General features: G+C 55.1%; 4 protein-coding genes across 5 annotated transcripts in view; 3 read left to right on the forward strand and 1 right to left on the reverse strand.

The window, feature by feature from the left end:
- Positions 1-315: 315 nt before the first annotated feature.
- On the forward strand, positions 316-10,419 carry SLC25A44 (solute carrier family 25 member 44). Its single transcript, XM_066568265.1, has 5 exons — positions 316-440; positions 4,296-4,406; positions 5,224-5,952; positions 7,763-7,890; positions 8,290-10,419. Exons 3-5 carry the CDS (start codon positions 5,331-5,333, stop codon positions 8,479-8,481), a joined length of 942 nt encoding a protein of 313 aa, XP_066424362.1. The 5' UTR covers positions 316-440; positions 4,296-4,406; positions 5,224-5,330; the 3' UTR covers positions 8,482-10,419.
- A 725-nt stretch (positions 10,420-11,144) lies between these two features.
- On the forward strand, positions 11,145-17,518 carry PMF1 (polyamine modulated factor 1). The gene is made up of 5 exons (XM_066567956.1): positions 11,145-11,302; positions 11,955-12,060; positions 12,739-12,839; positions 15,085-15,280; positions 16,398-17,518. The coding sequence occupies exons 1-5, from the start codon at positions 11,145-11,147 to the stop codon at positions 16,449-16,451; spliced, it is 615 nt and encodes a 204-aa protein (XP_066424053.1). The 3' UTR covers positions 16,452-17,518.
- A 570-nt stretch (positions 17,519-18,088) lies between these two features.
- Positions 18,089-19,951, forward strand: BGLAP (bone gamma-carboxyglutamate protein). Its single transcript, XM_066568295.1, is given in 5 exon segments — positions 18,089-18,122; positions 18,125-18,268; positions 19,463-19,507; positions 19,582-19,648; positions 19,729-19,951. Coding segments are annotated over 5 exon segments (423 nt in total). The 3' UTR covers positions 19,862-19,951.
- Positions 19,952-21,097: 1,146 nt separating this feature from the next.
- SMG5 (SMG5 nonsense mediated mRNA decay factor) overlaps positions 21,098-25,497 on the reverse strand; it is a 28,283-nt gene continuing 23,883 nt past the window's right edge. For both annotated transcript variants that reach the window (XM_066568113.1, XM_066568115.1), the window contains exon 22: positions 21,098-25,307. In XM_066568113.1, coding sequence (XP_066424210.1) covers positions 25,224-25,307 — 84 coding nt within the window. In that variant the 3' untranslated portion in view covers positions 21,098-25,223. The remainder of the gene's footprint in view (positions 25,308-25,497) is intronic.

Below are 25,497 nucleotides of genomic sequence, written 5' to 3' on the forward strand. Positions count from 1 at the left end.
GTGCAGGGACATGAGTGGGTGTGCAGGGACACCTGTGGGCATTCAGAGACACCCGTGAGTGGGCAGGGACACTCGTGGGCGTGCAGGGACCTGTGCTCCTGTGCAGCGTGCACATGCAGCGAGGAGCAGGGAGAACGGGGAGGGGGGACAGCTCTCTCACACCCATCACTCCTTCCTGTGGGTGCCCCCATGCTGTTTCCCCCTCCAGCCGCTGGCCCTTTAAGAGCCGTAATTCGGCGCGGTCCCTTTAAGGCCCGGCCGCCCTCTTTACTGCGGGCCGGAAGCGCGTGGGCACTTCCGGTGCGACCTCTGCCCGCTCCTAAGATGGCGGCGGCTCTCCGGTGCTGACGCCGCCGGTCACTTCCGGCCGGGGAGCGGCCATGGGGTGGCGGGGCCGGCCCGGCCGGGGGCTCCTCGGGGCTCCCTCCCGCCGCCGTCAGGTGAGCGGCTGCCGGGACCGGGACCGGGACCGGGGCCAGGCCGGGATGAGGCCTGGACCGGGCCAGCCGCGGTGCGGCAGGGCCTGACGGTGGTGGCCCGGCCCGGCCCGGTGCGGCGCCGGTGCGGGCGGCGGCGGCCGAGCGGGGTCTGGGCACGTGTGGAGGCGGCGCGGCTGGACGGGAGGGCGGCAGGTGGAGGAGAGGGGTGGCGGACGGGTGGCCCACGTAAAGCGGGGAGGGGGTTGGTGTGAGACCCTTTGGCCTTGGAAGACCCCGGGAGAGAGGCCCGGAGAGTCCCGGGGCGGGCGGGGAAGGGCCCGGAGCCCTCTCGGTGAGACCCCCGGGGCAGGCGGGACAGGGCTTGAATGGGCGCGGGCAGAGGAGCTGGAGGGTCCAGGACCCTCCCCAGGGCAGAGGCCGAAGCCCTCCCCGGGATGGGCGGGGAAGCGGCCGGAGCCCCCCGGAGCTGCAGGGGATACGGCGGCTTGGGGACAGCGGGGACACCGAGCCGCGGGGCTGGGGACGCGTCCGGCCCCGCAGTGACCTTGAGCGGATCCCGGACCGAGCTGTGCCGCTGTTCTCTACCCCAGAGCTCGGCCGAGCTCCTGTGGCCGGGGATCGGAGGCGGGGGTTTCACCCGGGGGTGGGGTCGGGGGGCTCCTGCCCCGGGGCTGGGGTGCTGGGGAGGGCAGTGCTGTCCCCAGAGCGCCGCTGCCACATCGCTTACAGAGCCACAGCTGTGCCGGGAGCTGCGGCTGTCAGCGGGGCTGGGGTGAGAGCCAGGACTGCCTCCCTGGAGGGGTTGGATCCCCTCCCACCGCGGGGTGAGTGTGAGGAGCGGATTTAGCTCGTTGGGCTGGATGTGGTGAGCTGGATGTGGTGAGCTGGATGTGGTGCCTTAGCTCAGTTCCATGAGCTGGATGTGGGGCCTCAGCTCCATGAACTGGATCTATTGAGCTGGATGTGGGGCCTCAGCTCAGCTCCATGAGCTGGATGCAGTGTCTCAGCTCAGCTCAGTGAGCTGGATGTGCTGAGCTGGATGTGGTGCCTCAGCCCAGATCCATGAGCTGATGTGGTGCTGATAACCCCAAGGTCAGGGCTCCATCCCCAAACGACCCAGTCACTCCGGAGCTGGCCCCTGCTGGGCCCTGTCCAGCTCAGCCTGTTGTGTGATTCTGTGCCCTTGGAGGTGCCAGGCAGCCTCGGGCTGGCTGCAGATGGTTCCCAGGCTGGTGCTGAGGCATTAGCATGCTGGGCAGGGCACATCCCTGCCCGGGGCACACAAAGCCCTGTCTGTGTTTGCCAGAGAAGTATCTTGAGCTCCAGCTGCAGCAACGAGCAGTTTGGGGACCAGACTGCCAGGGTGGCATTAAAGGACATGAACTGGGGGGGGTTATACTGAATTCTGTGTGTGGGAGACTGAGGCTGTGCCCAGATGAGAGAGCAGGGACGCCCTGCTTGGTACCCCCTGCTTGGATTTCCAGGCAGAAGTTCAAGAAATGCTGTTTTGTGCGTGGTGGGAAGGAACCACTGAGGGGTGGTTTTGGCACAGAAGCTGCTCCAGAGTTTAAGGATGTGTGAGCTGTGGTGTGCTTGTACCTTGTTTTGGAGGGCAGGTCAATTCTTAGGAGATGTAGCTGGATTACTTTTATATCAGTCTCCCTAAAATTACTTGAAAGATCACCAAATCTTAATGAGTGTGACGGGATCCCTGAGCAAGGCCATGGTCCAGATTTCTGGAAGATTAAATGCTCTGAGCAAAAGAAATTATTTTTATGTTGGCAAAGAAAGAATTGCAGCCATGGTGGTCATCCTTGGAGCTGCCGGGATCCCTTCCTTCTTCCATACAGGAGGGACTTTGAGTGCCTCAGAGCAAGGGGTTAAAGTGACTTTGTCTAATTCAGATCCTGAATGAGAGGAGTTATTGGTGAGAGTCCAAAGAAAGTACAGCTGTTTCCTCAAGGAGTTGTGGCTGAAATTCTGAACCCAAAGCACTAGAGCACATAAAACTAAATAAAGATCAAGGGTTTATTATTTTTGTTGTTGTTTTGTTTTCTATATTACAGTGATGAGAATGTTTTTTGCAGGCAGCCCTTCCCTTTCTTTTGTGGGGAGCTCAATTCCATCTCTGAGTGGCAGAGGAATTTGGAGTATGGACTAAACCCTCAGGCTTCACCAGGGAATCATATTGGCTAGAATCTATTTTAATTTTTTAATTGAAACATTAAGCTAGTGGGACTCTTTAACAAGAACCAAGTTGTGTTTTCATAGGTGCTATGCACAGATAATTCCTGTGCAGGAAGCTTTGTGTGTCAAATCATGTCAATATTAGCAAACCCAGTAGGGCTGTAATTGTAACTAAAGCAATCCAGGCTGGGGTGTTTGTTGTGCCTTGGCTGGCAGGATGAAGTGTAGCTCTCTTTACAATGGTGAAAAGGTGGGATTTTGGGTGTTTTTAACTCCCCTGTCCACCTGCAGGAGCTGTGGTAGTCTGTAATGCTGTTTGCTCCTGTTCAGCAAATATTCTGTTGGCCAATGGGCAATGAAATGGTCACTTTATGGCACAGCCACCTCCCATCTGCCTTAATTTCATAACTGCAATTTCTTCTCTGTGCCAGAAGTAAACAACTTCCAGTTGTTTTGTTACTGTGTTTCTAAGAGAATGTCTCTGGCCTGTGTGAGTTCTTCATCAATTTTGAAGTGTTTAGACATTTCCCTAAGAATCCCAGACTGGTTTGGGTTGGAAGGACCTTAAAGCTCATCTCATCCCACCCCCTGCCATGGGCAGGACACCTTCCACTATCCAGGTTTGCTCCAAGCCCTGTCCAGCCTGGCCTTGGACACTGCCAGGGATGGGGCAGCCACAGCTTCTCTGTGCCCACCCTCCCAGAGAGCAATTCCTTCCCAATATCCCACCTAACCCTGCTCTTGCTCAGAGGGAAGCCATTCCCCCTGTCCTGTCCTGTCCCCTTGTCCCAAGTCCCTGTCCCTTGGAGCTCCTTTAGGCACTGATCTTGTGGCTTGGTGATGTGAAGTGCCCCCAGATCAGTGTGTGGTGCTGGCTGCCCATCCCTTTGAGTTCTCACTTGGTGAATCTGTTTTCAGATCAAGGTTTTGGCTCCCTTGTTCCTGTTCCTTGCTCTGGCTCTGCTCTCCAGCAGTTCAGCTCATGCCTGGGCACACGCTGCCAGTGCCTGGAATACAAGTTATGATCCAGCTGCAGTCAAGCCTTTCCCAAAAATTCAGCCACCCAAACACCCCATTTTTTTTTTTTTAATTTGATGTGAAAGTAACTCCTTACTGGCAGTGAACTGGTCCATGTTGTTTTGGGTAATTCTCTGAGCTGTGCTTCTCCTGCTGCCTGGCCCTGTGTGTAGGTTCCCTTAGCCCAAGCTTGGTTAATCATGCAGCAAGTTAATTTACTAATTACAGCAGCTGAAAATACCAGGAGCCTGCTGGGACCTGGTGATGAGCTGCAGCAATTGGGGCTGGGGGAGGCTGAACCAGCCCCTCCCTCCTCATCCTCCCCATTCCACAGCCAACAGTGGAAGGGGGGTTATCAGACCAGGAGCAGCAGTGGAGTGTTGGAAGGGAGGGTGAACTTTGCTCATGTAGCTGACAAGCAGCTCCACAGAGAGATCCTGGGCTGTGATTTAACCCTTTCTTTTCAGGATCCTGGTCATCAATGTGGAGACTCTACATGGTTGTCTTGCCTTGTTTTCCCATTGTTGTTCTTTTCTTCTCATCGTCCTCCAGCTTTAGGAAGATAAGAGTGGAAGTGGCCAAAGAAATGGGTCTAATTCATGCAGGGAATCCAGGAACACAAAAGGACTTGTCACTTTCTTCTTTGTACAGATCCTGGAACTGAAAAGTGACGTCCTGACACCTGGGAGCATGACAGACCTGGAATGACTGGGGAGAAGCTGCTTTGGTTGGCCATCCCTGATCTTGCGTGCCCATTAAAAGGTGGGTGTGCTGCTGGAGTGGTGCTCATCTGCTTCTGAGAGCACGGGAGCTTTGCTTTTCCCCAGAGCAGCCTGGCCTGTGCTGAGAGCTGCTGCTGGAGCTCAGAAAACAGCCACAGTGACATCTGAAGGTGTCACCATCAGGCACATGCTAGGGCCCTGCCTCTGGAGGTTACAGAAAGTGACATCTGAAGGTGTCACCATCAGGCACATGGTAGGGCCCTGCCTCTGGAGGTTACAGAAAGTGACATCTGAAGGTGTCACCATCAGGCACATGGTAGGGCCCTGCCTCTGGAGGTTACAGCCCCTCTGCTCAGTGCTGTGCAAGGCTTGCTGTGTGTGACCGTGTTCACAGGGGTCCGAGGATGAGGGAAGAGACGAGGATCTGACTCCATGTTTCAGAAGGCTTGATTTATTATTTTATGATATATATTATATTAAAACTATACTAAAAGAATAGAAGAAAGGATTTCATCAGAAGGCTGGCTAATAATAGAAAAATAGGAATGAATAATAAAGGCTTGTGTCTCAGACAGAGTCTGAGCCAGCTGGGCTGTGATTGGCCATTAATTAGAAACAACCACATGAGACCAATCCCAGATGCACCTGTTGCATTCCACAGCATCAGATAACCATTGATGACATTTTGTTCCTGAGGTCTCTCATCTTCTCAGGAGGAAAAATCCTAAGGAAAGGATTTTTCAGAAAATATCGTGGCTACAGCTGTGTGCTCGAGGAGAGTCAGCCAAGGTCGAGGTGATGTGGGAGGTTGTAGAGAGTGGGGCTTTGTCCTCTACCCAAGGGGTCTCTCATTTCAGGTGCCAGCACTTGCAGTCTGCTTGCTCAAGGCTGGAAAGCTGGGCCTGGATCTGCTCTGTACCTTTGAGGGAGACCTGGACCTGTCCTGCCTGACCCCAGGGGAGCCATGGAGGACAAACGCAACATCCCCATCATCGAGTGGGAGCACCTGGACAAAAGGAAATTCTACGTGTTTGGCATTTGCATGACCATGATGATCCGGGTGAGCGTTTACCCCTTCACGCTCATCCGGACGCGGCTGCAGGTTCAGAAGGGCAAGAGCCTCTACAACGGGACCTTCGATGCCTTTGTGAAAATCCTGCGGACAGAAGGGACGGCGGGGCTGTACCGAGGCTTCCTGGTGAACACCTTCACGCTGATCTCAGGGCAGTGCTACGTCACCACCTACGAGCTGACGCGCAAATACGTCTCGCGCTACAACAACAACAACGCCGTCAAATCCCTGGTGGCCGGAGGCTCGGCCTCCCTGGTGGCCCAGAGCATCACAGTGCCCATCGATGTCGTCTCCCAGCACCTCATGATGCAGAGGAAAGGGGAAAGCATGGGCAGGTTCAAGGTGCAGAACCAAGATGGCAAACGTCTGCTGGTCTTTGGCCAAACCAAGGATATCATTGTACAGATTTTCAAGGCTGACGGTTTGAGAGGTTTCTACCGGGGTTATGTGGCCTCGCTGCTCACTTATATTCCCAACAGTGCGGTCTGGTGGCCCTTCTACCACTTCTATGCTGGTAAGTGAAAGGAGGCTGGAAATGTATCTTATCCCAGGAGAGCCAGGAGCCCCTTGGATGGACTCTTGGCACTGTGGATTCAGCGTGATTTGCTTTCTCTCTGGGGGTGGGAGCAGAATCTGCCCTGAACTAAGGAGCTGCATCTGGGAATTCTGCAGGTGTTGGGTGGGAATTTAACAGAGCAGCAGTGTTTCAATGCAGAGCAAGGGGTCTGGGTGCTATAGGACTGCAAACTGGATGGCTCCAAGCAAGTGGGGCTTTATGCATCTGCCTTAACTTTCTCTCCCACTAATCCCAAGTAGTGCCTTCTCCACAGGAGTGAGGAAGGCAGAGTTTTGGAGCCATCATATAAGTATAGTTCATCTTTCAGTTCATGTGAACTCAGGAATCTCATAGATGGCAAAGGGACTTTTAGAGCCACAATTCTCATGGCAAAGCCAAACAACAGGCAGAGACTCCAGGGCTGAATCTCCCCTGGATTTCTGTCAGGTGTTGCTTCAGTTTTGGCAACTTCAAAATTGGCACTGAGTCTTGTGATGGAAAACTGCACTCAGTAGGAAGTTCTTTCTCCCTAGCTCAGTTCTTGCACTCCTTGGGGTGTTTCCAAAGGCTGAAGGTATTGGCCAGCTGAGGTTTATTTCCACCTCTCATGATCCTTTAGATTTCTGCCCTGCAGCTTTGCACATGGTCTTTAGGCATCTGGTTACCTAATTTCTGACAAAAGGTGGTGGTAATGAGCAGTTTGGGTTTTGCTGTGCTGGGTCTAAAGCACATCTTGGAGGATTCTTCAAAACCCAGATGTCTCAAAGGTCCTGTGTGCTTTCCAGAGTTCTGGTAGCTAGAGGAAGCATTGGTTCTGCATCCAGGCTGCCTTTAAATGGCAGTGGCAGCTTGGCACGTTGGTCTGTGCTTTGTGGGAGTGTTCCCATCAGTCTCCCTGTCAACTGTTCATAAGACCAAAACCCAGTGTACTAACGGTAAGATTTTCATGCCCAAAGGGCTCAAAGGAGAACATGGAAGAAAAGGCAGTTGATACGGAGAAACCAGAGCTCTCAGCTTCCAGGTGTTTGCTCTTTTCCTGTCTTCTCAGTAGAAATTGAGATGCTGGGAAACATAAACCCCAGCTGTCAATGAATCTGCTCTGGCTGCATTTCCCAATGCTCTGTCCCTGCAGCAGCAGCAGCTGGGGTCACTGAACCCTCCTTGGGTTCAAAGGACGCTGCTGGCCCTGATTCCAGTCAGTGTTCAAAGTCTCAAACAGAGCTGCTTCCGTCCCTCCTGCCAGCCAGGCTTCCTCATTGTCCAAAAAATGGGGCTGCTGAACACTCGTCTGTCCAACCTCAGCCAATCCAAGTGTGGGAGATTCAAACCCTGTTGGCCATGGCAGCAGGAGCAGAGTCAGGAGATCTGGGATCAGCACTACACCAGGCTATCTCCTGGACAGTGTGCCCAGTAGTGACAGCTTTCTGTACAAATCTCTGCAGACACCTTCCAGTGGAGCCTTGTCTCAAGGCTTCCTCCACCTTCTAAAGAGGGTGGCTATTTTCATGCCCTGTTTTGGGGGTGTGGAAGCTGATTCTGTCCAGTTTGCCCCACAGGCCTGGGAGGCCTGGAGTGGGGAGTGTCCTGGAGCCAGCAGTGTGATGAGTCCTGCTCCCTGTGCTGTGCTAGCTTTCTGGTTGGTTAGGAAGCACCACTTGGAGATTCTGCAAGAGGAGCTGGCAGGCTGCAAATCAGCTGGAGTTAGTGGGTGGAGTGAAGGAAATTATAAGCTGAAAGTCTGAAACTTTCCTCTCTCTCCTGTTCCCAGAACAGCTTTCGAGTTTGACTCCTAAAGACTGTCCCCACCTCCTTCTGCAGGCGATTTCGGGGCCCCTTGCAGCTGCCACAGCCTCCACTCTCACCAACCCCATGGATGTGGTGAGGGCTCGGGTCCAGGTAAGAGCTCAGCCTGTTTGGCACACAGCAGGGTGGGGTTCAGCCTGGGCTCTCTCATCTCTGTGGTTTCAGGTGAGCTATTTCCCTTCTCTCCCTGGGCCTTTCATCCTGGGTAGCAGCTGCTTAATTAGCCCTCAGCATTAGCAAGAGGAGCCCGGGCTGGCAGTGCCAGCCTGGCCTGCTCATACAGGCTTTCCCTTCAGAAAGGGAGAGGTGCTTCCTGCTGCCTTCTTAGGACTTGGTGCTTTTTTTGCTGCCCTCCTCAGGGACTTCTGGAGACCAGATCAAGGCTGTTGGACTGGCTGATCTGTGTCTCCAGAGTGTTCAGTTGCAGCAGAGCCCCAGAGCAGCTCAGCATGGAGCCTGGCAGCTCTGTCAATATTTGTTCTGGCATTGCAGGTGGAAGGCAAGAGCTCCATCGTTCTCACCTTCAAACAGCTCATTGCAGAGGAAGGTCCCTGGGGGCTGACTAAAGGCCTCTCTGCCCGCATCATTTCAGCCACTCCTTCCACCATCGTCATCGTGGTGGGCTATGAAACGCTGAAGAAGCTGAGCCTGCGCCCAGAGCTGGTGGACTCAAGGCACTGGTAGAGGCAGCTGGGGGAAGGAGAACCTTCCTGTGAACTCTCTGAGTTTGGACTCTTGCAGGGGAGAGCCTGGGATGCGACGCAGCTGCTGCGCCTTGGTCTCTGGCTGGTTTCACAGCACAAGGCAGTTGCAAAAGCAGCTGCACTTCACCTCTTTAGATCTGAGTGTCATGCAATGGTCTGCTGCTGGTTTTGCTTCAACTGTGACCTTTGGCAGTGCTCTTTGCCTGGAACAGTCCATTCCAGGTGTGTGAATGCATCCTGGCAAGTTAGTAATTCCTTTTTTTTTTTTTTAAATTAAAGACTTACTGGCTTAAGCAAAAAGCCAGTTTATTCTCTTTAAATTATTTTCATCTTTGCCAAACTTCCAAGGAGTCTCACAGCCTGCAGCAGGACCCTCTGCTGGGATGTCTCTAGTGGCAGTTTGTGCTGTGGGAAGCTGGAAGCAGAAAATAGACAAGTGACTTTCTCCAATTACCTGCTTTTATTTCTAGAAGATGTGAGACAAAGAGTAACCTGGAACCACTTCAGACCTGATTTCCTGCGTTTTGAATAGATCTACATACTTGTTTTGTATATTCTTGGAAAATGTTCCCTGTCTCTCATCCTCCAAACAGCAAGCTGGCTGATAGCAAGTGGGGAAGCTGAGCTGGCTGTTTGGAATTAGCTGATGGCAGTTTTGACACCTAACCTGTGTTTTTAATCTGTTGTAATTTAATTTTTTTTTTTTTTTATTTTAGGGAAGCTTATTCTGATTTATGGGGTACTGAATGGTTGTCCTGTGGCCTCGTTCAGTGTGTCAACCCTGCATGTTCAGAGTGGCTGTGGCCACTTCCCACCTTAGTTAGATTAAGCCCAGAAATGCAGTTTGGGAAGTGTTTGATCGTGGTGCTGCCAGCAGCTGGATGAGAACTGAATGGGCTTTGAGCTACAATTAGATGGGACGTGGGGAAGGAAAAACCTTGTGCTGGCTTTTGATCCAGTTCAAACCTGACAGGCATGTTTATATTGAATAAGAAGTGATGGTTCACTTCATCAGTTTAAATTCTGCTCTTCCAGTTTGGGAAGGGCAAGGATAATGTTTTGCACAATTGCTGGATCAGAAGCCTGAGCTATGGTCTGTGTATTTTACCAGGTGAAAACTTCAGGGGGATGAAACCAGAGGCTGCTTTTTGGGGAGGGGAGGGAGGGGGTTGTTTGACTGCACTCTGCTGCTCTTGGTGGTTGAGATTTGCCTTTCATGCTGCCAGCCCACACGTGGTGCTTATCTGGGGGGGTTTGGGGTGCACCTCCACACAACAGAGTGCGCCACCTCCATTCCCCTTCTGCCATAACCAGGAATTTTGGTTGAGGTGTTCATCCTGCTGACCCATGGCTGTTGCTGGGCTCCACTTTGCTGTCTCTTTCCGAGGGGATTCACCAAGTGTGGCTCTGCCCTTCACCCCAGTGTTGTCCCTGCCCGGCTGGAGATGGAGAGTGCTGAAGCTGCTGCTGAAGTGGGAGAGGCTTCTCTGCTAAGGGCAGGGCTTGATTCTAAGGTGCAGTGCTGTGATGGGGCTGTGGGTGAGAGCCCTCTTCATCCCAGTTTTGTTTCTTGCAGTGCTCAGAAAGGCACTGGATGCTGGAGCCACTGGTGGAGTTGTTGGAGCAGCACCTTCTGCACCCGCTCCACTCACCTGTTTGTTGTTTAAAGGTTGACACCAGTCGGCTCTTGCTCTAATAATAGATTCTGCTCTCAAAAGCAGAACAACAGCACCCCAAACCACAAAGCAGCAGGATGTTAACACTGATATTAACAGGAACAAAAACGATCCACCTCTGCCAGGTGCAGTGTGCAGAACAGAGGGGCGGCAGCACCAGTGTGGGGAGACACTGTCAAACTTAATGTTCCTCTCGTAACCAGCAACGTTCTTGACAACTAATAAAACTTGAGAGACCTTCAGTTTGGTGCCTGCGTTTAAAAGCACATGACTCTCCACGCATGGGGAGGCTGCTGCTTTTTGTCGTGTCACAGGAAGGGTTTCACCCTTAGCCTTTGGACTAGGAGAGGGACGTGAGCTGCCTGAGAGCTCAGCGGCTGAGCGAGAACCGGCTGGAGCACGTGGAACGCCTGCAAGCAGCTGTGACCCAGAGCCGCGGGCTGGCTCCTGCTTGCTGTTCCATGGGAAATGTCGCTTTTTTTATTCTCTAACCGAGCTGAACTTTGTTTCTTTTCTCCTTGAACTCTTCAGGCTTGATCGTTTTATTTCACTCAAAGTCGCTGGGGGGCAGGGCGAGCCCTGGGAAGAGAAGGACGGTTTGGTCACGCTGCTTCGCTTCGGGGCCGGGCGCAGCCCCGCTCCGGGAGGCGGCAGTTTCTGACCGCGGTGTTTTTGTCGTGATTTGGTTCAAACCGGGAGCAGCCCCGCTCCGGGAGGCGGCAGTTTCTGACCGCGGTGTTTTTGTCGTGATTTGGTTCAAACCGGGAGCAGCCCCGCTCCGGGAGGCGGCAGTTTCTGACCGCGGTGTTTTTGTCGCGGTTTGGTTCGGACCGGGAGCGGCCGCGCCCTTCCCGCGCTCCGTTCCCGCGCGTTTTTCCCGCGCTCCGTTCCCGCGCTGGCGGCCGTTGTGGGCGGGGCCCGGCGCCCCGGCCAATGGGCGGCGGCGGCGGCGGCGGCGCGCCGGGCCATGGCGGCGGCGGCGGGCGGCGATGGCGGCGCGGGCGGGGCTGAGGACGGCGGGGTCGATGGCGGGGACGGCCCGGAACCGGCGGCGGCCCCGGGGCGCGCCCAGGTGTTCAGCACCGTGGTGGACACGTTCCTGGAGAAACTGGTGGCCGCGGGGAGGTGAGGCGGGAGCGGGGTCGTGCGGGGCGGGGAGGGAGCCCTGAGCCCGGTGCCAACCGTGCCGTGACCCTGGGCACACCGGAGCCCCGGGAGCACCACCGGACCCGGCTCTGGGCCTGGCCCTGACCCGGCCCCACCGTGACCCTGGGCACACCGGAGCCCCGGGAGCAGCCGGCTCTGAGCCTGGCCCTGACCCTGAGCCCACCGGACCCCCGGGAACAGCCCCGGATCCGGCTCTGGGCCTGGCCCTGACCCGGCCCCACCGTGACCCTGGGCACACCGGAGCCCCGGGAGCAGCCGGCTCTGAGCCTGGCCCTGACCCTGAGCCCACCGGACCCCCGGGAACAGCCCCGGATCCGGCTCTGGGCCTGACCCGACCCGGCCCCACCGTGCCCCCGGCCCCAAGCCTGCCATGACTCTGAGCCCACCGGATCCCCGGGAGCAGCCCCGGATCCGGCTCTGAGCCTGGCCCTGACCCGGTCCCGACCTGGTCCCAACCCTGCCGTGCCACTGGGCCCACCGGATCCCCGGTAACACCACCGGACCCGGCTCCGAGCCTGGCCCTGACCCGACCCCACCATGACCCCAGTCCCAACCGTGCCGTGACCCCAGTGCTAACCTGGCTCCGGTCCTGATCCTGCCCTCCTTGCAGCTACCAGAGGTTTGTCAGCTGCTACCGCTGCTTCTACAAGCTGCAGCCGCAGCTGACCAGGAGCATCTACGATCAGTTCATCTCCCAGCTCCAGACATCCATAAAGGTGAGCAGGGGAGCCACCCGGGGGTCTGAGTGGCTGCAGAGGGGTTTGGAGTGTCCAAAAGGGGGTTCAAAGCCCAGTGGAAAAGTGCTGAACAGGTTGATATTAAGGGCAGCAAATATATTTCCTAAATGTAAAGCAGAAAGTTGAGGCTGCTCTCCAGAGTTCTGCGTTCCCTAGAAAAATGTATAGGATTGTTCAGAAGAACACCACTGGGACTTTGGAGTCCAGGCATTTCCCCAGCACTGCCAAGGCCACCACTAAACCATGTCCCTGAGTGCCACATCCACACATCTGTTAAATACCCCCAGGAATTGTGATTCCCAGGGTATTCATCATCCAGGATTCCAGCTTTTCATCCAGGACAAAGCCAGAAACACTTTGGATAAGGGATGCAGTGACAGGACAAGGGGAATGGCTTCCCCCTGCCAGAGGGCAGGGTTAGATGGGATTTTGGGAAGGAATTCTTCCCTGTGAGGGTGGGGAGGCCCTGGCACAGGTGCCCAGAATTTAAGGCCAGGTTGGACAGGGTTTGGAGCAAGCTGGGATAGTGGAAGGTGGAACGAGATGTGCTTTTTAAGGTCCCTTTGAACCCAAACAATTCCCTGATTCCATGAGCAGCAAAGGCTCACAAGCAGAGTGGTGCCTGTGTTTGTTCACCTCGTGTCCCTTCCTTCACAGGAGGAGATCCAGGAGGTGAAAAATGAAGGGAATCTGGAGGCACTCTTCAGTTTGCTGGATAAGATCGTGGAGGAGGCGAAGGACCGGGAGGAGCCAGCGTGGTATGGAGGGCCAGGGGTGGGGGTGCTGCTCCCCCAAGGGCACCGGGCACTTCCTGGGCTGTGTTTGGGTGTCCTGCTGGCCTCGTGCTGCAAGGAAGGGTCTGAAAGGTGCTGTATCTTTACAACCGTGTCACTGGGCCTAAAACACACAGAAATCAGTTTAATCTGTGCTTCTCTGGGTCCAGGATCCATTTCCACTCCCTTCCTTAGTGCAGGGAGGTCAGTGCCACTGAGCTGGGGGGACAGTCCAGAGGGCTGATGGGGTGGTTTGGGCACAGCACCTGTCCAACAGCAGAGTCCCCATGTGTGCCCTTTGTGTCCCTGGCTCAGGGCCTCAGCAGACACCGGAGAGGCTGGGGATTGTGACCAGAAACACAAAATTTTGTGTGTCTGTGCTGAGGGGGTGAGGACATCCTGCCTGTTCCAAGCACCCACTTAGGGCCAGGCTTGGGGAAGAGCTCCCTGTGCCCTCCAGTGGGGCTCTGGCTGTGCTGGGTTCCCTGTGCCAGAGGAAACTGTGGGAGCCACAGAGCTGATCCCAGCTGGCAGCAGCTCAGCTGCTCTGTGGGACCAGTGCTGGGCAGTATCTGTGGCCAGGGTTTATGTACAAATCACAAATGGGACGAGACTGCTGCTTGAGCTGTTTTATTTTCCAGCATCAGTCTCATTACACGATTATCACAGTGGGAAATGCCAGCAGCTCACGTCCCAGGCAGCAGACAAAGAACTCAATGTTACAACTCACTTTAGAAGTTTTTTGACCAATCACACAAAGCAAAAGCACATTGACAGTAGTTCTATCCAACCACTATAAGCACCTTTGGTTGAACAATGTTTGCTTATTTCAAATACAATACCTGCTTGTAAGCCTTAAAACACAAGACACAGAGCTCCATTATTAAGCTTAGAACTTCTTAATATCTTGCTAGATAAACTTTTCTTTAGCTTAGGGAGCTATTCTAGACAAGTAGAAGATGCTTGTGAATCTGCTCTGGCCCTTAGAGCAGATCTGTGCAAGGAGGAAACTCCAGCTCATCCTGAGGGTTGGGATAGGAGCAGTGCCTTGCTTTACCCCAGGCCAGGGAGGATATGCTGAGCCCCCTCAGAAGGCCAGGCCTGCTGCAGGACACTCAGTGCCACCTCCCCAAGGCTGCCCCCACACTCTGGAGCCTCCCAGGTTTACAAAAGTACAGGTGCAATGGTCTGTTAATGTGACAGCGTTCACAGGGGTCTCAGGCTGAGGGAAGAGACGAGGATCTGACTCCATGTTTTAGAAGGCTTGATTTATTATTTTATGATATATATTACATTAAAACTATACTAAAAGAATAGAAGAAAGGATTTCATCTGAAGGCTGGCTAAGAATAGAAAAAGAAGGAATGATAACAAAGGTTTGTGGCTTGAGCTGTCTGTCCAAGCCAGCTGGGCTGTGATTGGCCATTAATTAGAAACAACCACATGAGACCAATCCCAGATGCACCTGTTGCATTCCACAGCAGCAGATAACCACTGGTTACATTTTGTTCCTGAGGCCTCCCAGCTTCTCAGGAGGAAAAATCCTAAAGAAAGGATTTTTCATAAAAGATGCCTGTGACATGTTAATACCCAGACCATTCTTCTATTCGTCCTTACTTCCTCCTTCTCACGTAACTTTCCTGCTGACCAATCTCATGGCTACTGCTGAGCTCTGATGACACTTGTGCTGTCTCTGAGGCCTGATTTTGCAGCTGTCCCAGCCCCTGTGATGCTGATTCCCAGGGAAGGCTGGGTGCTGGGTGCTGTGTGTGCTGAGTGCTGTGTGTGCTGGGTGTTGTGTGCTGGGTGCTGTGTATGCTGTGTGTGCTGTGTGTGCTGTGTTCTGGGTGCTGTGTGCTGGGTGCTGTGTTGCTGTGTGTGCTGGGTGCTGTGTTCTGGGTGCCGTGTGCTGTGTTCTGGGTGCTGTGTTGCTCTGTTGCTGTGTTCTGGGTGCTGTGTTCTGTGTTGCTGTGTGTTGTGTGCTATATGCTGGGTGCTGTGTTCTGGGTGCTGTGTTCTGGGTGCTGTGTTGCTCTGTTGCTCTGTTGCTGTGTTCTGGGTGCTGTGTGCTGTGTTCTGTGTGCTCTGTTGCTCTGTTGCTGTGTTCTGTATGCTGGGTGCTGTGTTCTGGGTGCTGGGTGCTGTGTTCTGGGTGCTCTGTTGCTCTGTTGCTCTGTTGCTCTGTTGCTCTGTTGCTCTGTTGCTCTGTTGCTGTGTTTTTCCGTTGCAGGCGGCCCAGCGGGGTCCCGGCGCAGGACGTGCGCAGCGCCCTGGTGCCGTTCCTGCTGCGGCACCGCTCCCACCTGCGCCGGGCGCTGCACGAGCGGCAGCACAGGAGCAGCAGCCTGGCCCAGGATGTGCTCACGGGGAGGGACAGCATTGCAGAGCTGCAGCAGAGGATCCAGGCTCGCCAGCAGGCCTGGCAGGTAAAACACAGCAGAGAAACCCAAACCAGACCAAACCGAACCAAACCCGATCTAAACCAACCCAACCCAAACCAGACCAAACAAACCAAACCCAATCTAAACCAACCCAACCCAACCCAAACCAGACCAACCCAACCCAAACCAGACCAAACCAACCCAACCCAAACCAGACCAACCCAAACCAGACCAAACCAAACCAGACCAAACCAAACCAAACCCAATCTAAACCAACCCAAACCAGACCAAACAAACCAAACCCAATCTAAACCAACCCAACCCAAACCAGACCAAACCAAACCCAATCTAAACCAACCCAAACCAGACCAAACCAACCCAACCCAGACCAACCCAAACCAAACAAACCAAACCAGACCAACCAACCCAATCCAAACCAAACCAATCCGAACCAAACCAACCCAATCTAAATCAGACCAAACTAATCCAACCAAACCAGACCAACCCAACCTAACCCAAACCAACTCAACCCAAACCAAACCAAACAAACCCAAACCAGACCAGACCACCCAATCCAACCCAAACCAGACTAACCCAATCCAAACCAAACCAAATCAAACCAACTCAGACCAAACCAACCCAATCTAAACCAGACCAAACCAATCCAACCAAACCAGACCCACCCAACCCAAACCAGACCAACCCAACCTAACCCAAACCAAACCAGACCAACCAACCCAAACCAACTCAACCCAAACCAAACCAGCCCAACCCAAACCAGACCAACCCAACCTAACCCAAACCAGACCAACCAACCCAACCCAATCCAAACCAACTCAACCCAAACCAAACCAGCCCAACCCAACCCAACCCAACCTCCTCCTCGCAGCACCTGCTGCAGTGGGGCCTGGAATGTCTTTCAAACCCCCCACTTCCCCAGGACCTCCCAGCAGCCAAGTCCTGCTGCAACTTTAGTGTGGACATTGGAGGTCTCAGGTGCTTTTCCCTGTGCAGTGGGTGGGGTGTGGAGTGGTCCCAGGGGAGGTGAGGGGGTGTTCTGTGCCTGCAGGGGACAGCAGTGTGTGCCACACGTTCCACCCTGAGGAGTGTGGCAGGGTGGGAGAAGCATCGTGCTGAGCTCTGTGGGTTGTGTTCCTTCCAGGCAATCACTAAGGAGCAACGAGAGCTCATCATGACACTCCAGGAGCCCCAGTGATGTCCCACAGGCTCTGCTGAGGTAGTTCATCATCCCAGAGCACTGATGGGACAAGGTGTGTGCAGAACCCAAACTGAGAATCACCCCATCAGGCCACTGGAGACTGCAGAGGGACTGAAACAGCTGCTGGACTGGCATGGGTTGATTAAAAAAAAGAAAAAAAAAAGAAAAACAAAAAAACCCCACTGGGATCTTTGGAAATGGATGGCAATTCCCTGTTTCCTGCTCAGCTAGACAGAGGAGTGCCACAAAGTGTGTCTGTGCTCTCCTCTGCTCCACTCAGTGCTGGGACAGGCCTGATTCCAGTTTCCAAAGCCACATTTGGGGGTTTGTAGCTGTTTTAGGTGTGTGTTAGACAAAATTCAGTGCCTTAAGCCCCAGGCCAGGCTGTGCCCAGGCCTGAGGAGCCCACAAGTGGGTCACAGCCAAGGCTCCTGCCTTTGCTGGCAGGTTCATTCACTGCCTGTGTTCACTGCCCTTGCAGATGTGGCAGCAGCTGCTGCCCCAAGTTCCTCGTTACCATTCATTCTGTTCTCTTCTAAAGTTATTTTCTAGCCCCGGTCCCCTCCCAGCAGCCTGAGATATCCAGGGATCTGTGCAGAGGTTGGAACAGCCCTGCCTCCACTTTGTGGGTTTGTAGCACAGGGTTTTCGTGTTTTTCCTGTGGAACCTTCCAGAGCCAGACTGGTTTTCCCCACCCAGAGTTGTCTGTTCTGCCTCGTCTGTTTGTGGGCTGGGGAAGCCAAGGGATCTCCCTGGCACAGCCCCACCTGTGAGCGTTCCTCCAGCATGGCCAGGCTGTCCTGGGGCCGGGCAGGGAGGGAGGAGAGTCCCCCTGCACCTGCTGAGGGCTCAGAGAGGTTCTGAGGGCACAGCTCCGAGGTTTCTGCCCTGCCCTGTGCCCATCTGGGGAGGGGCAGTGGCTGCTCCACCACACCCCAACCTCTGTCAGCAATTAGAGCTGCACAGTGGCTGCAGCATTTCCCCTCTGCCTCCCCTCTCTGTGCTGGAATCTCATCAATAAACTGGGGCTGGTTGTTCCCAGCTTGGCTCCTGCTGTGCTCTTGGCCCACGTACTCTGTATTTTATGGCTTTGTCTGACAAAGGCTTTGCCTCAGCAGCTCTGTCTGCCCTCCACTTCCGCTTCCCAAGACAGGGCTGGGATTTACAGGATCAAGAAAAAACTGGTCAGGATGTGAAAGAGAAATGTTACTCAGGAGCTCTGCCCTGCAGCCTCTGCCCGTGGCAGGAGGAGCTGTGCAGAGACCAAGGCCGTGGGCACCTGCCCACCCTCCCCCAGGGACCCATTGCCCAAAAGCAGCAGCTGCTGCTCCCCCAAAACTGGGCCAGCAACTTCCCTTTGGCCCTGCACGTGGAGGGAAACCCCGAGGTTTTGGCAGGAAAGTGTCCCTGTGTCACAGCAGATGATTCTGGGATGCAGCAGTGAGTGAGGAGCCCCCAGTGCCCCCTCACCCATCCCATGGGGACTGGGCACTGCCAGGCTGGCAGGGCTGGGCCCACCAGCAAATCCCCCCTGGCCTGGGGCCACTTCTCCCTCCCTTTGTGGGCTCTGGCTGGGCACAGGGGACCAAGTTCATCCCAAACCACAATTGCCACCTCTGCCAGCAGCTCCGGCCATGGCGGATGTGCTGGAAATAACCCTGGGGAGGCCAGGCCCCCCCTTGCCCAGGCCACAGGACCCTATAAAGACACCCAGGGAGCCAGGGCTGTGCTCAGCCCAGCACAGGGAGGCACCATGAAGTCCCTGCTCCTGCTGACCCTCCTGGCCCTGCTCACCCTCGGCCTCTGCCGCAGAGGTACAGGGGAGTGAGGGCTGGTGGGGGCACTGGGGGTGATTCTGTGGAACTGGGGGTGATTCTGTGCCATGGGGGTGATTCTGTGGAACTGGGGGTGATTCTGGGCACTGGGGGTGATTCTGTGGGCACTGGGGATGATTCTGTGGGCACTGGGGGTGATTCTGTGGAACTGGGGGTGATTCTGTGCCATAGGGGTGATTCTGTGGACACTGAGGGTGATTCTGTGGAACTGGGGGTGATTCTGTGCCCTGGGGGTGATTCTGGGCACTGGGGGTGATTCTGTGGAACTGGGGGTGATTCTGGGCACTGGGGGTGATTCTGTGGAACTGGGGGTGATTCTGGGCACTGCAGGTGATTCTGTGGAACTGGGGGTGATTCTGTGCCCTGGGGGTGATTCTGTGGGCACTGGGGATGATTCTGTGGGCACTGGGGCTGATTCTGTGGGCACTGGGGGTGATTCTGTGGGCACTGGGGATGATTCTGTGGAACTGGGGGTGATTCTGTGGGCACTGGGGATGATTCTGTGGGCACTGGGGCTGATTCTGTGGAACTGGGGATGATTCTGTGGAACTGGGGGTGATTCTGTGCCCTGGGGGTGATTCTGTGGAACTGGGGGTGATTCTGTGCCCTGGGGGTGATTCTGTGGGCACTGGGGATGATTCTGTGGAACTGGGGGTGATTCTGTGGAACTGGGGGTGATTCCGGGCACTGAGGGTGATTCTGTGGACACTGAGGGTGATTCTGTACCCTGAGGGTGATTCTATGGACAGTGGGGGAGATTCTGTGCCCTGGAGGTGATTCTGTGGACACTGGGGGTGATTCTGTGGGCACTGGGTGTGATTCTGTGGGCACTGGGGGTGATTCTATGGACACTGGGGGTGATTCTGTGCCCTGAGGGTGATTCTGTGCCCTGGGAAGGGCTCTGGAGGGAGCAAAGGGACTGGGGAAACTCTGCTGAGCTTTGGGGCAGGGGGCACGGGGCTGCAATGGGGAGATAGGGACCGGGACATCCTTCAGCAGATTAGGGGGCCTCGGGGAGGGATGTGAGCTCCAAAAGGAGCAGGGTCAGAGCAGAGCAGGATGGAAGAGCAGGACACCCCCTCTGAGCCCACCCCCCCTCCGGACACCCCCTCTGAGCCCACCCCCCCTCCGGACACCCCCTCTGAGCCCACCCCCCCTCCGTGTCACCCGCAGCTGCCGGTGGCTCTGCCAGCACCAAGGACTCGCCCAGCTCCGAAGGTGAGTGACCCGGCCCCACTGCCCTGGGGACAGGAACAGGGGACGGGACCCCCCTGACCCCCCTGTCCCTGCAGCCTTTGTCTCCAGACGCGCCAGCGCCGAGCTGGTGCAGAGGCAGAAGCGCAATCCCGGCTATGGCAGGTGAGGATGGCGGGCTCCGGGTGGGGAGGTTTGCTGGCCCAGGACCCCCCACACCCCCTGGGTGCCCCCTTTGTCCCCAGCAGCGGCCCTGGAGCCCCGCCGGACCCGCTGGAGGCCAAGCGCGAGGTGTGCGAGCTCAACCCCGACTGTGACGAGCTGGCGGATCAGATCGGGCTGCAGGAAGCCTATCGGCGCTACTATGGGCTGGTGTAAGCCCAGCCCTGCTTGGGGAGGGGGCTGAGCTCCAGAAACCCCCCCCCGGTCAGCCCCTTCCCCTCTGCACCTGCACCCTCCCACCCTTTCTGTTCGCCCTGGAAAGAAATAAATGCAAACGTGGAGCCAGTTCCTCCCCAAGGCTGGGGCGCGGGTGGGAGGGAGGATTCGGGGTGTGCTCCGTGTCACCCAACCCCACCCAGCTGAGGACGCCTGGGTTCCCCCCCTGTGACCCCCAGGCTCCAAGGAGGAGCGGTGCTACCAGCCCCAGGTCCTGCTCCCAGCCCAGAGCTGCCCCATCATCATTCCCGTTTAATTGAAAATTGTTTCTCCCAGTGTGGGGTTACTGATCCATGCACCCCTGCCCCGGAATTCCATCACAAACCACCTTAATTACTCATTAACCTTCACACGTGCACGCTTACACTGCTGGGTCCACCGTGGGGACCCCAAATTCGTGGAATCACTGCTGGAGAAGGGAATTTAAGGGGTGAATTCATGGAATCTTTGCACTGGAAGAGCTGAGGCACAGACTGGGTGCAGAGGGAGTTGGGAGAGGGACACTGCAGGACAGGGACACTGCAGGACACCCAACAAGAGCCCAAAGAGGGTGCAGGTCTCACCCCCAGCCCCTTTCCCTTCCTTTTAACACCTCTGACCTTCCTGCCCGGTGGCAGCCTCCAAAGAAGCCAAGAGGGAGAGACGATGATGGCAGTGCTCAGTGCTCCCCACCAGGGGAAGCAGATCAGGGAGCTCTGGCAGCAATGAATTCAGGGCAGGAATTTTCATTTATTTTCTCTCCTTTGGCACCAGGGCATGGTGGGACCCTCACACAGCCCAATCTCCAGCCTGAAGCCCCCAGCCCACCCTCTCCCAGCCCCTTGAATGGACATTGGGAAGTCACACATTTTAAAAATTTACACTTTCCCTGTCTCCCACTTCTCCACCCCCTTTCCTCCATTAAAAGTGAGCTGCAAAGGCCCTGATGAGGTAGGCCAGGGGTGCTCCTGTGGCAGCAGAGTCCTAGCAAGAGGATGCAGTCATCCCAAATCACAGAGACAGCAAGGGAAATGCTATTCCCACCACAGGGCTAAGGAAGGACCCACCTGCACTTCCCTTCCTGGAAAGTCTGGTCAGCAAAGCAGATTTGGGTGGATTTACAGATGGAAAATGCACTCAGCCCCTGGGCTGCTCAGGAAAGGTGGGATGGGCTGGGAATGAGCACAGGACACACAGTACAAACATCTGGTATTTTATTAAGCCAGTTGCTGTGCTCAGACCATGGTCAGACAAACGCTGGGAGCCCCTGCTCACCCAGCTGGGCCCCGTGTCCCCCCAGTCCTCCCTGGCTCTGCAGGCCCGTGTGCCACACCAGGGCTGAGGAGAGGTGATTGTCCCTCGCCTCCAGCCCACATCCCCTCAGTGCCAGTGGCAAGGCCAGCAACACCAGCCCTGTGCCAGCCTGCCCTGTCCCTGCCCGCTGCTGCTGCACACCCACAAGGAAAAGAGCCCAAAATTGAAGATGTGAGAGACAAAATCCGAGGCATTGCGGGCGGCCTCAAGCCAAACGAGGATGGGAGCAGAGGAGCTGCTTGGAACAGCCCATGAAACCATGGAGCAGAAGCCCAGCAAGCACCAGTGACTGCGTCCACCATGGTTTGGGGACAGCCCAGCCAGCCTCAGCCACCACAGACCTGTGTCCTCCCAGCGTGGGGTCACCCCAACAACCCCGAACCGCTCAACAGGGTGGCAATGAAGAGAAAAACCAAACCCAAGAAAACACACCAGAACACATGAAAACTCTTGTTTTCAGCCCACAAGATGGTTTTTCTGTTTGCTCTCCTTCCCAGCACAGCAGGCACTACTGGACTGGCTCACAGCTGGTGCAGGAGGAGCCACGGGCAGAGCCTGCAGCCTCCACCCTGCCTGATGCTGTCCTGGTGAGGCAGCTCACAGTTCTGCCTTGCACAGGGGTGCACGGGCTGGGGGGCTCTCAGGGAGCCCCCACTGCAGCACCACAGAGCCTTCCACAGACCATCCCCTTGGCTTCCACCCCCAGAGCCCCTCTGAGCAGCAGCCACCACGCCAGGGGAGAAACTCAGGGCCCGAGCAGATCTGTGCAAGGAGGAAACTCCAGCTCATCCTGAGGGTTGGGATAGGGCAGAGCAGTGCCTTGCTTTACCCCAGGCCAGGGAGGATATGCTGAGCCCCCTCAGAAGGCCAGGCCTGCTGCAGGACCCTCAGTGCCACCTCCCCAAGGCTGCCCCCACACTCTGGAGCCTCCCAGGTGTTCAGCTCCAGCCATCTCTGACTGGGGATGCAAATCCAAAAGCCATTCACCAGGTCCTCAAGCACAGGGCTCTGGACAGGAAGAGGGCAGCATGGGGACCCTTCAGGTGTCCTTTTTAAAGGTCACAATCCCTCCCCATGCAGCCCAGAGTGGAAGGTGCCGTGGGGGCAGTCAGGACTGCCCATTGCATGGTGAGGGGCTTCTTTCTCCCCTGCAGGTGTGCAAACCCTTGGGATATTAAACCAACCCCTCAGGGGAGCAGAGCAGTGACTGAGAGAGAGCTGTGGGCAGCCCCTGTTGCTGCCATGTGGCCCCACATGGGCTCACAGCAGCTCCTCTGCCTCTGGGTACAGAAAATGAGTTTATTTCCTTTTGTTCTTAAACTGGATGCTGTGCCCAACCAAGGCCTCAGTGGCTCAGAACACAGCTCCTCCTCCTCAGCCTGCCCAGCTGTGCAGCACTTGCCACCCTGCACAGCTGTGGGAGCTGCAAGAACTGAAAACACTTGCCATCAAGAGAAACACTTGCCAGCAGCAAGACAGGAATTCCCTCTGGGCTGCCTCTTTACCTGTACTGCTCTTCTCTCTCCCCTCAAGGTCCAGCCAGGAGCCAAGGAATGCTCAACCTCAGCCCAGGGCGAAGCTGAAGGCTGCCCCCAGCTCCTCACTGCTTTGACCACAGCCCTGCAATGCTTCTCTCCACCAGCCACAAGGGTGACACTGAGGCTCTCAGGACAAACACTCCAAGATCAGCCCCAGGGACCTCCAGACTCCTCTGTTGTGCTCAGCAGCCAGGATCAGGGGGGGTTTCTTCAGCAGCAGGAAAAAGCAGAGCACATCAACTCTGTGCCCCCCACCAGACAAGGAGGGCTTCACCTCAACAACAGTCCCACAAGGAGATTCCCTTCTTGTTTTTTCCACCCCATGGAACAGAAATAATGAGCTCCACACAAACAAAGGACTCCAAATAAAACCACTGGAGGGAAGAGTGACTGGGAGCTTCACAACCCATCTCAGATCTCCAAGGATCCCCAAGGTGTGCCAGAGTCTCTGACCTGCTGTCCTGCATGTGACCTTCTCTTGGCTTAGCCAAGCAAAGTACTGTGAGTTCCAGGAGAAGATCCTGCAGGGAAACCCCTGTCCCTCACAGCCAGGGATGGACCAGCTGTACCAGGGAGGTTGGCATTTCCCTCTGCTGCGCTGTAAAGGAGCTGGAACTGGAATAGAAATGAATCCTCTGGTACTTGTGCTGGTATTTTTAGTTTTTTACCTGAAAACAAGGAACACCCTGCCCCTGCAGTCCAACACACCATGCTCAGAGCCTGCACAGAGTGGAGGATGTGACTCCACTTCTCATGTTTTGCTCTCTGGCTGTAGCAGTTTCTGGCTGGCCCATGTGAGAACACAGACAGATAGAAGACTCCAGTGGTTTGTACTTGCATAGCTGCTGCTGGTTCATGTGGATGGAGACATCTCTTCGTGGGCACACAGAGGCAAGAAGAGGGAGCATGAAGAGACTGCCCAGCCCCTCTCCTGCTGCCCTGGGAGCAACCTGCAGCTTCATATGCGAGCACCGGCCGAGGGACAGCGTGTCAGACACAGGCTGAGGGAGATGCTGCCAGGATGGAGCTCTGCAGGATCCCTCCCAGCTCCCCTGGGCTCTTCCAGCATCCTTGCAGGTAGCACCAGCCCTCCTGTTTGGGATGCCAAAAGCAGGGAGCAGTCTGTGAGCTCAGTGCTCCTGCACAGCCTCTGCCAGCCCAGAGGGATGTGACAAAAGGGGACACAAACGCTCCAGCTCTGTCACCATCTCTAGCACAGCATTGCAGCAGTGGTGCATTGAACAACCAGCAGAAGATAATGGCTTTGAGATTCTCCTTCCTCCTCCACACCCTATTGAAAGATTTAGTGGGGGGGGGAAAAAAAAAGGGAAAAAAAGAAAAGATGAAAAAGAGGCTTTGGGTCCTTTGGAGACATCTGCTCCATCCCAGTGTTGCAGTGCTCAAGCCAAGCATTTGAGCCTTAATGGTGTATGAATCCCACCCGGCTCTTCTCTCTCTTTCAGCAGTTCTGCCAGATTCCTCCTTTTCTCCAAGGTCTAATGCATAGTGGGAGAAGCTGGGGATGGAGGCAGAGTCCTGTGGCCTCCCTGGAGCAGCGTGGTGGAGCTTGTGCTGCTCATGAAGCGTGCAGCTCCCAGGGAGAGTGGAGTGCAACGTGGGGCTGCTCCCTCCTCACAGGCCAACATCCCTTTGCACCGAGCCTGCTCCATGGGGGCCTGGGAAAGGAAATAAATATGCTTGTTCTAAGACAAAAAAAAAAATTATATTAAGAGCTTCTTCCCCCTTTTAAATAGAGTGTTTCCTTTTCTTTCTGACGTTGGAAGAGTATCCAAAACCCCAAAGGAACTCCTCTTTTTTCTTTTTTTTTTTTTTTGTAATATTATTCATATATATAAAAACTAAAAATTAAAAGGAAAAAAAAACCCCTTGAAAAAAAAAAAAATTAATTCAAAAGGAGGAGGTGAGGGGGAGAGAAATACTATCCACTTTCCTGTCCCCAGATTGCCAAACAAGAGCAAAACACTCTTTGCATCTTCTTCCCCAAGCCGGAGGGTTCCGTTCCTGCTGCGCTGGTTTGGTTTTGCTGAAGTGAAGTCCATGCTTTGAACCACCAGCCTGCTTCTGCTGGCCAAGCAAGCTTTGGGAGGAAGGAGGGGGATGCAGGACTGCCTGTCTCTCGCCCATCTCTGCCCACTGGGAGAAGGGCAGAGCTCTGCCCCGGCCATTCCGAGGGGCCTCTCTCAGAGCAGCTGGCGCCATCAGAGCTGTACAGCCGTCTGCTCAGGATGCAGGTGGAGGGTGTCAGTGTGCGTGCCCACTTTGCATTTTTGTTCTGTTTTTGTTTGTTTTTTTTTTAATTCATTTGGGTAGGTATTTTTGTTGCTGTTGCTGCTGCTGCTGCTGCTTCTTCGTGTCTTAAGTGTCGCCCAGATTGTTGTTTCCTTCGTTCAGACGCTGCACGTTGCGAGAGGGGGAGAGAAAGGTTCACCAACCCGAAGCCTTTCTGACCATCAGCCCATCTCTTTCCACTGCTTGTAGAACTCCAGAACATTTTTTATCTCTATGCTGGCGTTGGCAGCTGCCTGGATGGCAGACTGTAAGCAAACACAGAAAAACAAGTGGTTAATTTTTAACACAGAAAAAAGGTGGTTCATTTTTAACACAGAAAAAAGGGGGTTCATTTTTAACACAGAAAAAAGGGGGTTCATTTTTAACACAGAAAAAAGGGGGTTCATTTTTAACACAGAAAAAAGGGGGTTCATTTTTAACTTGCTGCCGTTCCCA

The sequence above is a fragment of the Molothrus aeneus genome, chromosome 31, assembly GCF_037042795.1.
Source record: "Molothrus aeneus isolate 106 chromosome 31, BPBGC_Maene_1.0, whole genome shotgun sequence".
Lineage (NCBI taxonomy): Eukaryota > Metazoa > Chordata > Aves > Passeriformes > Icteridae > Molothrus > Molothrus aeneus.

Excerpts from the sequence above, each read along its gene's own strand:
- PMF1 (XM_066567956.1), top strand. The coding sequence starts at position 11,145 with ATGGCGGCGGCGGCGGGCGGCGATGGCGGCGCGGGCGGGGCTGAGGAC. Across the intron at positions 12,840-15,084 it reads GACCGGGAGGAGCCAGCGTG|GCGGCCCAGCGGGGTCCCGG; the intron begins GTATGGAGGGCC and ends TTTCCGTTGCAG. Across the intron at positions 15,281-16,397 it reads CTCGCCAGCAGGCCTGGCAG|GCAATCACTAAGGAGCAACG; the intron begins GTAAAACACAGC and ends TGTTCCTTCCAG.
- SLC25A44 (XM_066568265.1), top strand. The coding sequence starts at position 5,331 with ATGGAGGACAAACGCAACATCCCCATCATCGAGTGGGAGCACCTGGAC. Across the intron at positions 5,953-7,762 it reads CTTCTACCACTTCTATGCTG|AACAGCTTTCGAGTTTGACT; the intron begins GTAAGTGAAAGG and ends TCCTGTTCCCAG. Across the intron at positions 7,891-8,289 it reads TGGTGAGGGCTCGGGTCCAG|GTGGAAGGCAAGAGCTCCAT; the intron begins GTAAGAGCTCAG and ends CTGGCATTGCAG.